Below are 16754 nucleotides of genomic sequence, written 5' to 3'. Positions count from 1 at the left end.
TCCTCTATTCATAAATCGCGTTAGAGCAAATTCGCGTTATAGCGGAATTCACTGTACTGTATCATTCATGGATTAAAAAATTAAAAGACTGCCTTAATTTTTTTTTATTAATAGTAACAAAGCTTTATATTCAAGCATATATCCAATGGAATCGAAGAAACACTTTTTTTTTTTTTAATTACAACTACATAGATATTTCTGGTTTTAGACATATTAAAGAAAACAGTTGCTGTAACAAAATCTTCAGCAAAATGCTGTGTTATAGTTAAGGTTGTCACATCCCAATGGTACTGGATAGTCTTCTTTTCACCAGTACCTGAAATATCTGGTATAAACTCATTATAATTTCATAAACAACCTATGTTTGAATTAATGTAAAATTAAAGTATGTAGTTGCCAGATAAATGAGGCACTGATGGCTGGTGCTCACCTAATGAACCATTGGATGATGGAGATCTCAACTCCTACTTATCATGACAGTCATTGGATAATAATTTTTTGATAACACCCATGGAAATTATCACAGGACAAAAGTTTCATGTATTGGGCAATATTATTACTAAAACATTTAGAGCAAAATTAAAAGTGTAAAAAATAAGATTATCCTGTACATTATTTTATGTTAAAAGGCAAGACCATAATCTAAATGGGAACATTCCATAGTACTTCATTTTGATAAGGTTAGTAAAATATCTTACACATGTAAACTACAATAAGTAACATTGGTGTGTCATATGGCTACAAATGGTATTCCTCACACACAAAATAGGTTAACGGGCAAAATAAAGTTGAATCGGGGCTACATAATGTGTGCATTCAGTTTACAGTATCTTCCAACACACACATGTACCCAAAGTTCAAAAGTTCATAAATGTTAAAGTTCACTCCTACTTCAATATAAAAAAATAAAAAAAGTTTATAAAGCCAGAACACAAATACAATATATGCCCACAGCACAGCATGTTTGAAATGGTGTTCCCAATTCATGATTTATTGCTACACATAGCTATGCATAGAGTAGAGAAAGAGAAACTTGTCTGATCCAAGAAACAAACAAGCATAAACATTCAAAACATTGCTAAAATATCAACCAAACAATATCGCACGGGTGTCTATCACAGACACCACTTGCTTAACATCAGAAACTGACACCCAACAGTACTTGTAGCAGTTTTCATATATTTTACCAGATGCCATATTGTCAACTGAAAGGTAGAGAACTTAAGATCTCGTACAATCCAAATGATCAACTTATGAAAAAATGATTATTAATGTAAATGAAGGTAAAATAGGCTTGATTGAAACTAGCTACTGCATGAATATTTATCATACAACACCTAAATATACATAAATATCCTTTTTTTGCCACTATTGCTCTCAAATTTATATATATACTTTTTCTTAAACTTTGGTACTTCCCTCCCATCCCAAAAAGGATAAATAAGTAAAAGTATGGTATGAGCTCTTGAACTAAAGGGGCTCATGGGCAGAGCAGAGAGGATGAATAAATTGAAAGATATGATCAATTTGAAAAACTTGGAAAGAACACTGCAATCATCTGAATAAGAAAGATTTCAATGACAAAGAAAAAAAAAACAAGGAACTGACTACCCTGTATATGACTGGAGCTGTGTGTGTTGGGGGGGGTCTGGTACAAAGATGAGCCAAGTTGGATTATACTTTCTTAGCAGAGTAATAAGAAAGAATACAATTAAACTGAATTAATAACTAGTCTTTATAGCCTCTTAGCTGCATGCAAAATTCACAATCAAGAGATACAGCACACATCTTGCCTTACTTTTATGGCTGGTAATTTCATTGTGCTGAGCTCTCCTGCACAATGGACTAGGTAAGAAGTAATAAGCTATAAATCACATCTCTGAAGAGCCTCTTAGTTTGATTTCAACTACAGTACCTATATTTAAAATTGTGTAGAAATACAAAATAATGCAAGAAGTTATGTTCAGTTAAACATGTCAAGCCCATCCATTAAAATCCTTAATGTATGACATTGCTTAATCTGCTGGAGAATAATGATGGCACACAACAACAAAGGACAAAGAAAGAGTTGTATAAAAATATAACACTAAAATATAAGCTCCACTTTTCTGCATGGGAGGAATGTTAATACATAGAAAAGCATTAACTTCTCCAATTCTCATAAGTCAAAAACAGGTAGTACGGCATACACTGGAGCAGGTGATGATGTGGGTTGATGGTTAATGTACAAATGAAAATACAAGGGCATACTGTGGAACTTCCCTTTTGTTTAGTAATAATGTTAAAACTGGATATCCAAGAAAGACCATTGACAAAGACAAAAAAAAAAATCCCATCATTCACACAATTCTGTGTAACACAAGATAGAAGGGCCTATACTGACTATACTATAGGATATTTTACGTAACCCATTAATTAACACAATAATATTCTTATTCTCTAGCATAATTTGTCAGTTAACAAGTGATATACAGGCCTATACAAAATTTTTTTACCTTCAGTACAATACATCTCCCAGATGGGTCTGATCATACAGTTATTATATTCAGTCACTTAAGAACACAAGATCTTGTCAGCCTAGCTTCAGACTTGGAAGCTTTTATCAAGTGAATTTTCTACTAAACGTAGTTTACTCTCACTTTATTCTTACATCCAATTCACAAAAAAGCATCTTTAGCTCACACTTATAATAAAACTGAACCATTTGATAATGCAGTGTAAAATGACTAAACACGTGGGAGCCAAGATGTATAATACAAACAGATATCGAGTTTGAATGTAAGAGCAATTACATTTTTCCTGATGTTACTTCATGCAGATAAAAAAACAAACATTTCTTTAACAAAAACAGAAGAACAACAAGATCTTTTATGTAAAGATGTTAAGTAGTTTGGGAGGATTTTCCAAGTACCATTCTGCGGTGCATGAATAAAGTGGCACCTTTATTACAATTTGATATTAAACAACTACTACTGTACTGTACCACTGGTTTCCTTTCTTTATGAGAAAAGCCTGTTCCTGGCATGATGCAACTGATGTGATGATAATATAGGAACTATTAAAAACCTCACCATGAGTGTGATCCTCACCAAAGGAATGAAAAAAATCAAAAGGCAATGGTAACAGCTAAATATATACAGGCCACAAAGTTGAATTTAAAGGCATTAGTACTGATAAAGACACAGTGATGACCAAAGACTAAAGTGTGTGTATCTGGCAAGGTTTTACCAAAGAAAATCTTAGTAACTGTAATATCCAGACATCAATTGTAGACTAAACAATGCTATCTCAAACAGTCTCCCCTTTTGTAGTGGAAGTGGGTTGGTTGGGGGTCAGAGAAACGAATTCTTGAATAAAACCAAATACTGTATACCATAAAAACAATTAATAAATGATGTACCTGTACCCACCTTTCTTTTAATATAATTACAGTAAATAATAGATGAAAATAATTCATTTGAGAATAAAGTAGTTCAAATCTGAGAACCATAAAAGGTGCATGTAAAGCTGGAGTGATGGTTTCAAGGTAAGACTGTTTGTGACAAGAAATGGATGAAGACTGAAATGATTGGAAAATATTTCTGTAAGCGGAAAATACTCAAAAGGGGATGCAATAGTTAAAAATTAGAATACGTATATAAATTATTGACGCAGTAAAGTTACTGCTTAGGATCGAGAGCTGAAGATACAGTACATCACAAAGCAATAAGAGGACTAAAGAAAGCACATAACTAACTAACTAACGGAAGACAATTTTGTTCTTGCCATTATTCAAGTCATGCTGAATTGAAAATAATGGTGTTCTTTGCATGCATGCAGACATTTTAGTGTACTGTATACAGTACTGCATTACCATTAAAAGTTGCATATTTCTTCAGGAAAACATAATGATAATAACTTGCTACAAACACCCTCCAAGAATAAGTGCTGAATGTAATCTTGACCTAAAGGCTAGTTATAACCTGAACAGCACTTCTAGGTCAGCCATCATGACAAATACACAAACCTCACAAGGAAAATCAACCACCTTACTTGATAAATCAACAAACATCACTTACTTGTTATCCACCTGGCCTGACTAATCAGTATTTCTTACAAAGGTACAAAACTTCAATCTATATGACAATAGATTGAGATACCTATAGTGTTATGATTAAAATCTGTTACTACAAGTGACAAGAGCATGACAAACACTAAGTAATCACAACTGATTGCTACATTAAACAGAGCCAAGGAGCATATATTCAAGAGCACCACCTCTCATATTAATTATATAATATCAGTGAATAGCTATTATGATCAACCCAAACTTTACTTCAAACATACAGTAACGATGACCCATGGAATACAGTCAATTAAGAGCAGTTTAACATGGAAGGTACAAACAGATTAGTTTTCACTGCATGTGATTTATACCAAAAGTGCCATACAGTAACTCTGACAAGTGCATAACTCCAGGAAACTTCCATCTGCCCATCAACTAAATAAGGGTTTGGGGGGGAGTGTCTGTAAAATAGTCAAATTAAATGCCTAAAATATTCATAAAGACCAAATTCCCTCAAACTATGTTACAGTGTTCAAGTAATTTAGAGTGGCCATTACTGTATCTGTAAATATTCTTGGCTAAGATTTATATACTAAAAAATAAAACTGATGAAAACAAGCAGTTAAAAGCTACCTACTCCTTATGTAATTTTGCCTATGCAATATGAATGTGCCAAAGAATGATAACCAGATCTGGCAGTCTCCTAACAATGCATTACTATACTTTAATTGCAATAGTATATGATTTTTTTATTCATTATAAATCCAGCTGAGTAGAATATTTACTATACCTTACAAATTTAATTACTATACAGTATATATATTTTGTTTTTTGTATTTACACAATGGTATAATGAAGGAAGCATATTCCTAAGCTCAAAGATGTAATGTAGCAATTTGTCAGTTGTATTTCTAAGTTCAAGTCAATATGGGTAAAGTTAAGGCTACATTAAGGCCACAAAAGTGTACAATTCACATCACCCAATTTTCACATGTTTGACACTGAAATGCTTCACTGTCAGTATGAATAACCATATTCACAAGCTTTGGTACAGGAAGTGAAGTATCATCTATACAGTATAACCTAATGTGATTCCAGACAGGCGTTTCAGCTGCGCCATCACAAAATAAAGATGCTCCCAGCAAAACAGAAAAAGCGTTCACAAGAGCCCTACAACACTTCATAAAATCATAGGTTTTTGTATATGTACATTTATCTAAAAGAAAGAAATGCAGTATAAGCAAAATTGAATGTTCTAATTTAAATTCTATGATAAATTATTTTCTCAATTGAACCTTATCACAAGTGGCAAAGGTTCAGGGTCTTCAATCAACTAAAATTCACTAATGTGAATGATTAGCTCTTTTAATTACATTTATTATCTATAACAAAAATATGTTGGCAAAAACTTTACTGAAACAAAAGAAATGTATTTATAATAAAACACTTGAATTCATGTAATAAATCCCTAAAGAAGACCCCAATGAACTTGATGCTTTCTGAAGGAATTCAGCTAACACGTTCCACATAGTTTGCTGGCAACATGCCTGTAACTCCAGTGCGTTGAATGGTGCCAGTCATCCAACCTTCATCAATGGCTGTGCAATTGATTATGAGGTCTCCATCCCTGAAGCTCACCTCGTCTGTGTCAGCTGCCTCGTAATCATACATAGCACGATAACATCGCTGAAAGAATACAATTGTCTGTTCAGTTAATACTGCATTAGCAACATGAATACTTTTCTATTATCTCTCTATAATACAATAAAATCCCACTCATTTATTGGATATGAACAAAATCGAGAAAATAAAAATTCATCTGATACAAGTGCAGGAATACCTCGCTATTTGCAACCCCGCCTATACTTGTATACAGTGCTTCCAAACTGCGGCACGAAAAAATACGCCGAGCGATCTAGAATTCTTCATATGATGATCATATTTTCCAGCGTGTCAATAGTGATAGGGTCTGGAAGTGCCTGTGATAATATTTGACAGATGCAGGTGAACTGAAGCGTGAAAAACACGCCAGAGTGAATACTTGTCTTCTCACATACGGGGGTGAAAAATGCTCGTGTGAAGTAGGCCTAAGTAAGGCCCTACGTGTGTGTGTGTGTGTGGTCTTGACAGGTCACCAACTACAGTACATCACCTTACCTCTCCCCATTCTGGGCCAACCTTCGAGGTGTGTTGTTAATTTTCAAGTCATAATTTTCAATAGATATACATATTATTATTCAATTTATTTTATTCTCTTCCATGCACACACAATCGTTCATAAGGAGTGCAGAGAAAATTATTATCTTAATGACAAACATTTCTCATGTCCACAGTAGCTAGTGTATGATCACTGAAGAGAAAGGGGGAGGGTGGCTGGTGGTCACAGGAGTGTGGTGGGTAGTGTGAGGTAGTGGTGGCTGGTGGTCACAGGAGTGTGGTGGGTAGTGTGAGGTAGTGGTGGCTGGTGGTCACTAATATTGTGGGGAGTTTTATTGGTTAAAATACTATAAAAATATAAATGTCCGACGGAAGCGCAATAGAATAAATTTGTATATATTTTTTTTTAGTTTTCTCCCTATATAAGAGTCAATAAATACAGCAAATATATAACAGGAAGGTAAATCAGAATCATTGCCAGGTTTTATAGACAGAAACTGCCAAAGCCCAGACTTACTGGTGCTAGTCGGCTGAAATGCACACGCCTACAGTTTCGAGAAGCACACAACATATCAGCTGCACACAGCAGAGGCCAGCCTTGGGTGTGTGGGTGGTGATGGGGAAATCTTTTAAGCATTGTCTGGTGAATTTTTTGGGCCTGCAGTCCCTAGCCTTTTATTTTATATTGAATTACCAGGTACATGTTTTTTTATATCGTGATTAGTGTGTTTTGCGAATACTTTTGGCCCCTATCTCACAAAATAACCCAAGGCTAGTGTAGTTCTCATATTCTTTATACTGTACAGTAGCCTCGGGTCATTTTGCGACTTTCCTTCAATTTTCTATTTCAAATCTACTTAAATTACTACCATTTTCCTACAAGTGAACTCTCAGTCGCCCGCACTAACTGTGGTGGAAAGGGTCTGGTTAGCTGAAGGTCAGAGTATCGAAATCAAGGACAAGGGTATAGAAAAGACTCCCCCATTTAACACCCCAGAGAGAAATACCATACATGTACAGTATATAGTTCCAAATCCACCAAACTTGGGACTTTAGGTTTTGTTTTTATCTTAATTACAATCTTCTAGCCATACTTAGCCCTTTTACTTTGGCATATCAGTTTTATTGGTTTATATGGTTAATGCCAGATGATTTTATTCAGCATCTCAAAATTCTGTACAAACTAATTAATGAAGACAAGAAAGAAATCTATAGTCAATGATGATAATGGCAACACCTCATCCTGTAGCTCTCTCTCATGTGTGGTAGTGACCATGATTGACAGGAAGAGGTCCTATTCTATCCTGTTTATTGTGGACCTACATGAACATTCTTGTGTAAAATATTTAACAATGAATAAAGGAAAAAATGAGGGAGAGCACTACTGAAATGTATATTAAATTGAGTCATCCAAAAGGCTTAGCCACTTCACTGTAGTAATCACTTTTCACACTTTCAAAATGTTAAGGGTTTCTTTGTGGTGTATAATCTCGGCAATTCAGTGACTCAGTCCGTGTTTTATACAAGCTATGTTTCTACTGCTGCCTTTCAAGTTAACTTCTTCACCCTTTAACACAGGGCTTTTGTGAACTCCTTTTGCAATGTTAATAGAATGAAAAGACAAGACGCACATACCATGGACACAATTTTTATATTTAGTGCATAGACACACCAACACTCACCCCAAGTTGTGTGGGTGGAGCATTAACCTTGTGGAGAGCTGCTGGGTTGGAGTTAATCTGTGCAGGTGGAGGCTGCTGGTCTCCATAGAGGTTGGAGCGTTGAACCTGAAAGTCATCAATTCCTTATCAAATGTTCTTTTAAAATCAAGAGCTGGGTTACACAAATGTTTAATTATATGTCTAAGCCAATAAAAACCTTCCACACAGAGAGCACCGTCTTTGTATGGAGATTCTTCAAAATATTCATCCTTATTTGAAATTCAAAAATATAAAGTGAAACTATGTGTTAATTTACCTTCTCGTGTTTTGAGAAACCCAAATAACCAAATTACTCTAAATGTTGCAAACAATGCAAATATAATTCACTCATTTTCATCAATTAGCTGATCGATTTTCATCTCCATCACACAAAGTCTAATTAATGATGTATCACTGCATTCAAAAATTGTACTGATGCCCCAGGAACTCCTCCACTGGTGTGACTCTGATGTACCCCAAAAATCCAGTACAAAATTAGGAAACTCTACGCTGTATGGTATCTCCCAACTCACCTGCAACCTCTTAAAAGTGGGTATCATTAGTGATTCAGCTGCCAGAAGGCCCGAGTTAAAGAGTCTGTCACTGATACACATGTAGCCTATGATGCCAGCAAACCTAATCTCAATTGACCTTCAGTTCCTAGCTATGCTGGTTATATAATGGGATTTTGGGTTCAATCTCCCATTAATATCTGATACAGCTTCACCAAACTATTTATCATAATTTTTTTATATCCACAACGCTGTAGTGCAGTACAGTATTAAAATGACTACTACAGTACTTCATCATCCTACTACAGTACTTCATCATCCTACTACAGTACTTCATCATCCTACTACAGTACTTCATCATCCCACACATATTTATTCTTCTTACAATCAACCCAGATAAGTAGTGGTTAAGTTATGAAGCTCTACTTCTCTTACACTTGAGTGTCAAGAAACCAAAAAAAAAAAAAAAATCAGAAATAACCAACTTCCTCAAAGTCTCATCAGATGACCTAGCCTGGGTGCCAGACAGTACCACCAGAGCACTCAGAAAGTAGCAATGTGCATTCTAAGCTGGACTGTTACTCTTAAAATGTCTCAAAACAAATGCAGGAGTGATGGTACAGGTACGGAGTGCAGAAGTACAAAGAGAAAACAAAATGCTGAATTAGAAAAATAGGAAATTCTCTGAAAACTCAATAAGAGTCAGTCAGCAAGTAGACTCTGTAGCCAGTATGGTGTAGGAACAACAACAAATTATGAAAAAAAAAAAAGAGGTGTGACGAATTACTGAAGTTTTATGCATACAGCAAATTAGAGAAGGTCATATGCAAAAGAAAAAACTTGAGTGAAGCCAGTGAACTGTACAGTATGGTCATTGAAACAAGGAGTCACCGTGATCAATTTGCCTCCAAGATGCTCATAACTGCATGAGCTACACAGCTGACTCTCCATTTCTTTATCCCATCTGTTCATCTTTCAGCACCTTGCTCAGAGTTAATTTGCATATATGAATAAAGAATAAAAAGGTAGTATAATACTGTTGCATTTTGTTTTACATAACAAAAAAATTGCAGAAAAAACAAGGAAAAATTGGGCTTGATGGTCAGAGCCTGGTAGAGTAGTGACCGACATTGTTTACATGGCTACCACTCACTGGACCGATGCATAATAACAACAACTGGTGAATACTGAGGATAACGGGATCATGAGTTCTTATTATATACAGTATATAAAAAATATAAATAAACTACTGTATAATACTGGGTGTCACAAAATATATACTGTACCAACCAAAATATCCTTGTATTCGGGATATATAAAACATTATCAGTGAAAGAAAAGTAAATACCAAGGCAACGATATATTGTGAAAAATCAACTTTCAGGTCTGTGTACAGTATAGTCAGCAAACAAACAGTCCCGATGACTATTCACAGCATACCTGATATGTCGTCTCTTGTCGGTATCCTCCGCCCACGTTGGCATTACCGGTAGTCTGACTGATGGAGCCATACTGTTCATTCACTGGATCATAGTCAGCTATGCTGCCTACACGGCGGCTGGGCTGCTGCTGCACTGTAACCACCAATAAAACATTAATCTTACACCATGGTGGTTGTCTTCTTTATCAGAATGTTTCAAAAAATATTGTATAAATCTAGTGTAATAATACAGTATACAGGGAACGTTAATACATGAATATACAGTAAGTCATACTCGAAGATCTATCTGCCTGAGAAATAACGATAAAAGTTATGTAGGATGCAGTATTGTGTCGAGTATTGACAGTGTAATAAATATAGATTCAAAACTCGCCTACCCTTTTAGTTCACAACTTTTCAAAAATTACACCAGATTAAAAATTTACAAAATATTTACTGAAACAAAATTTTAAAATACCTTGTTTCTGGGACTCATCAACACTGTACACGCAATGTCTAAATAATGTACAGTACTTACTTCTACTGTACAGTACAGTACACCTAAAGAAAAAATGCTACAAATTAATCTAAATATTCTTCAATTATTAGTTAACAACACTCTGTTGGTCACACAAAGTTGTCTATCTATGAGCCACCAACTTAAGCCTCACTAACAATATGTATGCAAATTATACAGAAAAATGAACTGCATAAAAGATCTTTCTATTGTACCAACGAATTTTCCTTCAATAAACTGCTTTTTATTATGTTCATGAGGGCCTCATGCATGTTAATGTCATCCAAGCATGACACCCAAGTTATTAAGAGTACCTGTACTGTACCTCTTCAGTCATAATGAAGCTACACAAAATGGCTATTAAAGGTCACATGCAAAACAGTTCCTCAAAATATGGTGAACAATATCAACCCAAACAAGTGTTAATTATTCCAAGGAGTAAATATAAAATAAAGAATTGATTCTGAAATACCATCTTATGACTGAGCCCAAGGCTGTACACCTAAGTTAACCGTCACACACTATACACTAGAACCAATTGTTATGATTCCTCATCAAAACCAAGTACAGAAAGAAATCTTCATTAACAACAGTTCACCGTATGTCGTGGCAGGTAACGAGTTGGAAACACTATGCCCAGAGACATGTAACTTGACCTACACCCAATACAGCCAGAGTGTGGTGGTCAGGTGTCAAGTTCTTCAGTTCTAGTAATTACCACATTAACCTGAGGGAATGAGGGTATATATTGTATCTAAATTACCTAGTTCTGGGGTCTGCCATAAAATGGGATTTCAGGCACAATCTTTCATTCAGGCACGGCATGGTGGGGTATGGGCAAACTGAATGACCCACCCAGGCCAGAATGTACTAGCTGGGCCACCTAAGGGGTTCTTAAAGTCCTTTTACAATAAACTCTAGAGAGAGAATATAATCAGCAGGTCAATCTTCCAGGACACAATATCTCAAGTTCCAAACAACCAACATCCAAATTGAAAAATACTTAAGTCCTAAATTGATCTCCTACTGATTATCACTTAAATGCCCCATATTAGACCTGAAGCAGCACTTCCTGAATACTATCTCTGCACATGCCAAAGAATTCACTTAGAAACATCTCGGATAAGACTTCTGTCCAGTCCAGAAATACAAAATGTTAAACCAACTGTATTAGTCACTGGCAGTCGCATTTCTCTTTGCATGACGTGGGTTATGTCTCCCATAAACTGGGCACAATTTATGTAGTTAGTAAATTAATAAAACCCTTCAGTATGTCAAAAACAAAGTGAAATTCTCACAAATATCCATAAATTACAAGGATCAACCTGAAATTTCACTAGAGCTGAAAACAAAGATAAAAGCACTTATCTCTGTCCTAACTAACGGGAAGGAGATACAGCTACTGGGGAGCCACAACTACAGGGCTTCATGTCTGATCCTCCATTATAGCTGATCTGGATGATGGTTCTGCTGATCTGGCACACTACACACTGTACATGGTGAACTGTTACTTTCAAAAATCCCTTTCGAGACTTGGTTGTAATGGGTAAGCATCAACAATTGGGGCATCTCCTAAAGCAACCTTAAGTTATTTTTCAAGCCTGGTTCTCACAGGCTTTGAGTAAGCTATGGGTGTAAGAAGTATACCAATCGACGGAGAATTTAAAATAGAAAATGGGAAAATCCTTACCTCAAATTCACACATTTAGCACTTACTCCCCTGCTTTAGGTGATGCCTCAATTCATAACGTTGACCTAGTGAGTAAAGTCTCAGGGTTAGTCCCAAATTCATCTTCTTGACAAGTTTTACCACAGAAAATTTACTATTTAATAAGATTTACAAAACCCAAGTTTACTGCATAGAGGCAGAGCACCCAGTTGTTCCTGGACCACAGTTTAAAGGTTAAGGGTTTGGGACTAGTTTAGTAAACAAAATATGTCTCTTGATAAGCAATGGAGAACCAAACCAAAACTCAGTTGTAAGTACTGTATCTACTAAAGAAGCACACCATCACACACAGGCCAAAATTTCCTCAAGAGTACCCATCTCCCCCTTCACAATGGTGGACTTAAGTGGAGCCCCTTGGTAAGACTGTTCATGGGTAGGGGGATGCATTGCCACCACTTCATTTCTTCCAGATGGCCAGTATAATTCAGACCAATCCCCTACCATCCCATACTCTACTCCATACATCATCTGTAGATCATCTAGTTGGGAGACAGAGTAGCTTCAGATTCTGATAATAGAATACTGTACTGTACTTACAATGATATAAATAGTGCAGCAAGTTTTTTCTTACAGACAGAACTCTTCTCTATACCATCGCCATGTACGGTAGATATCCTCATGTAGAGATTCTATGTCCACAGTGTGTCATTATATTACCACCTTCACTGGAGCTCTAATTCTTTAAATTACTTCATCTTCTTTACCTTCTGTGACCATTCACTCACATTAACCATCATCAGAGTAAGTTTAACTCCAGTACCCCTTCCCTCTGGCTCCCTCAAAAACCTCACAAGCATTCTCAACCTCCTCCTCTGCAAGGTGCACAATATTGCACTGTACGTGGACACTTCTGCCATATAACCTTGAATGTTGCCATACCTTCACAGCCTTCATTTGTTCACTTATACTTTCTTTCACATTGTTTGTTTTAAGGTATAAATTAATATTTAATCCCCTGTTATCTAAGTTCCCCATTCAAAACTTTTTAAAACTGTCTGTTATATTAGGTAACTTGCTACAATACAACTTTACACCCCTCTAAAATCCTTTACCTTCTACGTACACTCTGCAATACATCTTGCTGTGCATACTAAGTTTATACCTTTCTATATATGAGAATAATCCATAAACTCTAGCTTTAAGCACAGCCATTTAGTCAACAATTTTAAATGATTAACACAAATTCCTCTTAACCCTAAGAGATTAATTATTAAATCAAGAAAAAGAAATGTGGTCCTGGACTACCATTTTATAACTAATACAGGAATAAGTTAACATAATACACTCCCAAGCTATTAAGGACTTTCCCAGTGAAGCCCAAGGCCGTAGTGAATGGTGTTAGTCCAAGGATCACTCTGCTGCACGGAACCCTTCTCTCAAGATGACAGCTTATTGGTCTTGGTTTGCCCTGTGATGTGACGAGGCGTGGTCCTGCACAGCCCGTTCTTTCTACTACAACAACTGCACCCCATTTTATAACGTCATAAACAAGGTTCACAGTTATAATCCTATTGCCTACCTTCAAGGCAGGCAATGAGGCATAAGGCAAGCTCTTAATCTTATTCTAAATAGATGAAGAGTCAAACAGATACATTTTTCTTCTTTAGCTGGCAGCACCTCACAACATTTCTCGTCTGATCAGTGAAGTTAAGAAATGTTGGGTCTGGTTAATGTTGCACCTGGATGGGTCACCGCCTGGGAACGCCAGATGCTGCTGGCTGAAGGACCCTACTCGAAATAGCATCTGATGGCTTTGCTGGCTATGTATATAAATTATTATTATTCTATTCCATAGTTGGCAAATGATATGGTATCGAGAAGCTGAACTGTGACAATGTTAAATAAGGTGCAGTTTGTGTAGCATAAAAAACGAGCTGTGCATCACCATGGCTCATCATAGTTCCATACTGTATCTTTAGGTAAACCATTCATTACAGCACTTCACTTCTTGTATGTTCACCATCAAGGTATTCCATCCATTTCTAATATTCCCAATTGACTTTTAGATAAACTCCAAACATGTTTCGGTGGCCATCCAAAAGTGGTGTCACAAGAGAAAAATCACAACTTACCACCCTTGGACACCCTCAAGATGTGGGTCATGGGAGCAGTGTCAGCCCCCTTGCACTATGCCAGGATTATTACTGTGTTATGTGAACCATATGTTGTGCTTGTGCTTTCTGTCAACTACTTCTGAAGGTTCCCCAGGGCTTTATTTAGTTTTCTAATGACATTGCAGCTAACACACAAAAAAATGAATACTGTAATTGCTTCAACTTTGAAACTATGATAGAATTCTGCCTGCCACACATCACAGGCTGCCTCCAATACCAACACCATCATCTGTGAAATATTTATACTATTCTGAATTTACTTTGTTCTATATTTTCAAATCAAGAAGTGTATTATTAGCAAACTTGAAGTTACTCCTCACTGGCAACACAAACTATTCCATATTTCTATCAATATTTGGGAGGGCAACACAGATTTAAGTATTTTCATGAACATGGTGATTATTCTCATGTATCTAAGCATTTCTATAACTCCAATTCCAACAATGTAATATTATACTGTACAGAAATATAACCCCCACATTACACCGAGTTCTAGTTTACAGCACATGAACTGTATAGTACAGTAAATATGATCCTACATTAATGCTTGTATGTGTACAAGCACATGGTAGATAGCACGTAACTGAACTTCTGTAGGGCGTCTTAACTGTACACTCAATTAGGGAGAAGCTTCAACTACCTACTGCACCTCTATCTCCTAGACTGAACTATATAACATAACAGAACAATATTTTACCATTGTAGCTCCATTATGTATTTATTAAAACAAATATATGATCATTAAATATCATTGCTGTATATGGATAAAAACACATAACCAGACAGGAAGCTCTCAATAATGGCTGTCCTTCAAGACCCTGAAAAAAACAAATTCTATGAAGAATTTTAGAGATACAAGGTTCAGGAAGAAGCTAATCTATCCAGAACAATCAGAGTTGAATGAAGAAACCACTTCAGCTGGTCCACACGGCTGGAATAAATGCAACATAAACATATTCACATACACAGTCCAGCATCAACATACAGTACTGAGGAGCTGGATACAAAGAGATCATAAACAATAAGAATAAATAATAGTACCGAAGACACCAGAAGATATTAACACAATGCAGCTTCAAGACAATACAGTACAGTACACCCACCCAATCATCCACACTGGGTAACATAGTGCACCTGTTTCATACAGTCTCTGCTAGTGGTGATTAGTTGCTTACATTACAAAACATGAAATGCACTACTTAATGCAACACTATTGACTGCAAATATCAAATGCTACAGCCCCTGCAGACACATTAATGGGACGAGAGAGACAGAGAGGCATTAAAAAGTCATAGTGTTTTAAGACAGACAAGGATACTACTGCCAGCAACCACAAAAAACCCATCAAATCATGCAAACAATTTTAAGGTACTTACCATTACTAGTATCCAGAAACATATGTGAAAATGTTGATAATTCTGCCACTAACTATTTAGATAAGAGTATCAATTCTGGATAAATTATTGAGGAATTTAATCTGGATTATAATTGACAGAGAACCTCATGCATTTTAAACTTTACATTTGGAAAACCATACATTTATTCCACTTGTAATTTCAACAGAAAAAAATAGAAGGAAGAGGAATGACAAAGAAAACTCATATTATGTCGGTAGCCAGAAAGGGTGACTAATTTATTTTCAGCTGGTTTTAGTTTTGGTGATGGAACTCTTAATTTAATCTTAGGAAAGTGGCAAGATTGTTATGAACAGATTCTTTCCAGCTAAAACCAAAGTCACATTACCATAAGAGGGTCAGAAACATAAGGTAATACATACTGTAAAACCTTACCTTGATAAAATGTAAAGGTGACAGAGCCTGTTGTAATGTATGTTTTCAACAAAGCCACAAAGGAATGAATAATCATGTTTTACATTTACTCTACTATATATGTAAAAACAAGAGACAATGGAAAGGTGGTGTAAGAGCAAATGAAAAAGCATATACTGTGCAATGATATGCACTTGCATCTAGGAACTCAAGAGTACAGTACTGCTCTACAACCCTGTGTGTGTGGTCAGAGGAAGAGATCATGGCGTTGTGTTGAAAGAAATGGTACGACTCAATTGCCTGTCTATCTTTAATGACAATACCTGGGAACCCTTTATTAATTAAAGAACTAGCTTTAGCTGGAGAGGCAGTTGTTTGCAGCAACCTGGCTCCTCTTTCAAAAGATACTGTACAGCACTGGTCCCCAACCTGTAGTTTGGGTACCATATTGTGGAGCCCACAAGGGTTTATTAGAAAACTGTGAAATAATTGGGAATCTCTGCCAGAATGAAAATATGTCGTAACTTATACGACTTTAGAGAGAGAAATCCTGTTTATCCCAAATCTGTCATGTAAAAGACGTGTGTATTTACCACAGACCGGGGCCAGAGAGCTAGCATGATCCAAGAGTAAGTGTAAAAAGTATAAAACTGGTAACAGTTAAACAGTTAGACTTGTGTAAAAGTGTAAATAACTGTATACTATATAGGATTACTTTTTTACCTTGAATGTAGATCCAAAGTTTTGGCGCCCTCCTCTATATTGACAATGACAAATGTGGCCAAGAGCCT

General features: G+C 36.1%; 1 protein-coding gene across 2 annotated transcripts in view; it reads right to left on the bottom strand.

Annotated features, from left to right (window-relative positions):
- Positions 1-92: 92 nt before the first annotated feature.
- LOC121856542 (LIM and SH3 domain protein 1-like) overlaps positions 93-16754 on the bottom strand; it is a 95641-nt gene continuing 78979 nt past the window's right edge. For both annotated transcript variants that reach the window (XM_042352140.1, XM_042352141.1), the window contains 3 exons: positions 9855-9988; positions 7885-7989; positions 93-5731 (listed from right to left, as the gene is read on the bottom strand). In XM_042352140.1, the coding sequence (XP_042208074.1) occupies positions 5555-5731; positions 7885-7989; positions 9855-9988 (416 nt within the window). In that variant the 3' untranslated portion in view covers positions 93-5554. The remainder of the gene's footprint in view (positions 5732-7884; positions 7990-9854; positions 9989-16754) is intronic.

Source organism: Homarus americanus, unplaced genomic scaffold, assembly GCF_018991925.1.
Source record: "Homarus americanus isolate GMGI-L3 unplaced genomic scaffold, GMGI_Hamer_2.0 scaffold51941, whole genome shotgun sequence".
NCBI classification, from domain to species: domain Eukaryota; kingdom Metazoa; phylum Arthropoda; class Malacostraca; order Decapoda; family Nephropidae; genus Homarus; species Homarus americanus.
This window is presented reverse-complemented; position numbering and strand designations above follow the sequence as displayed.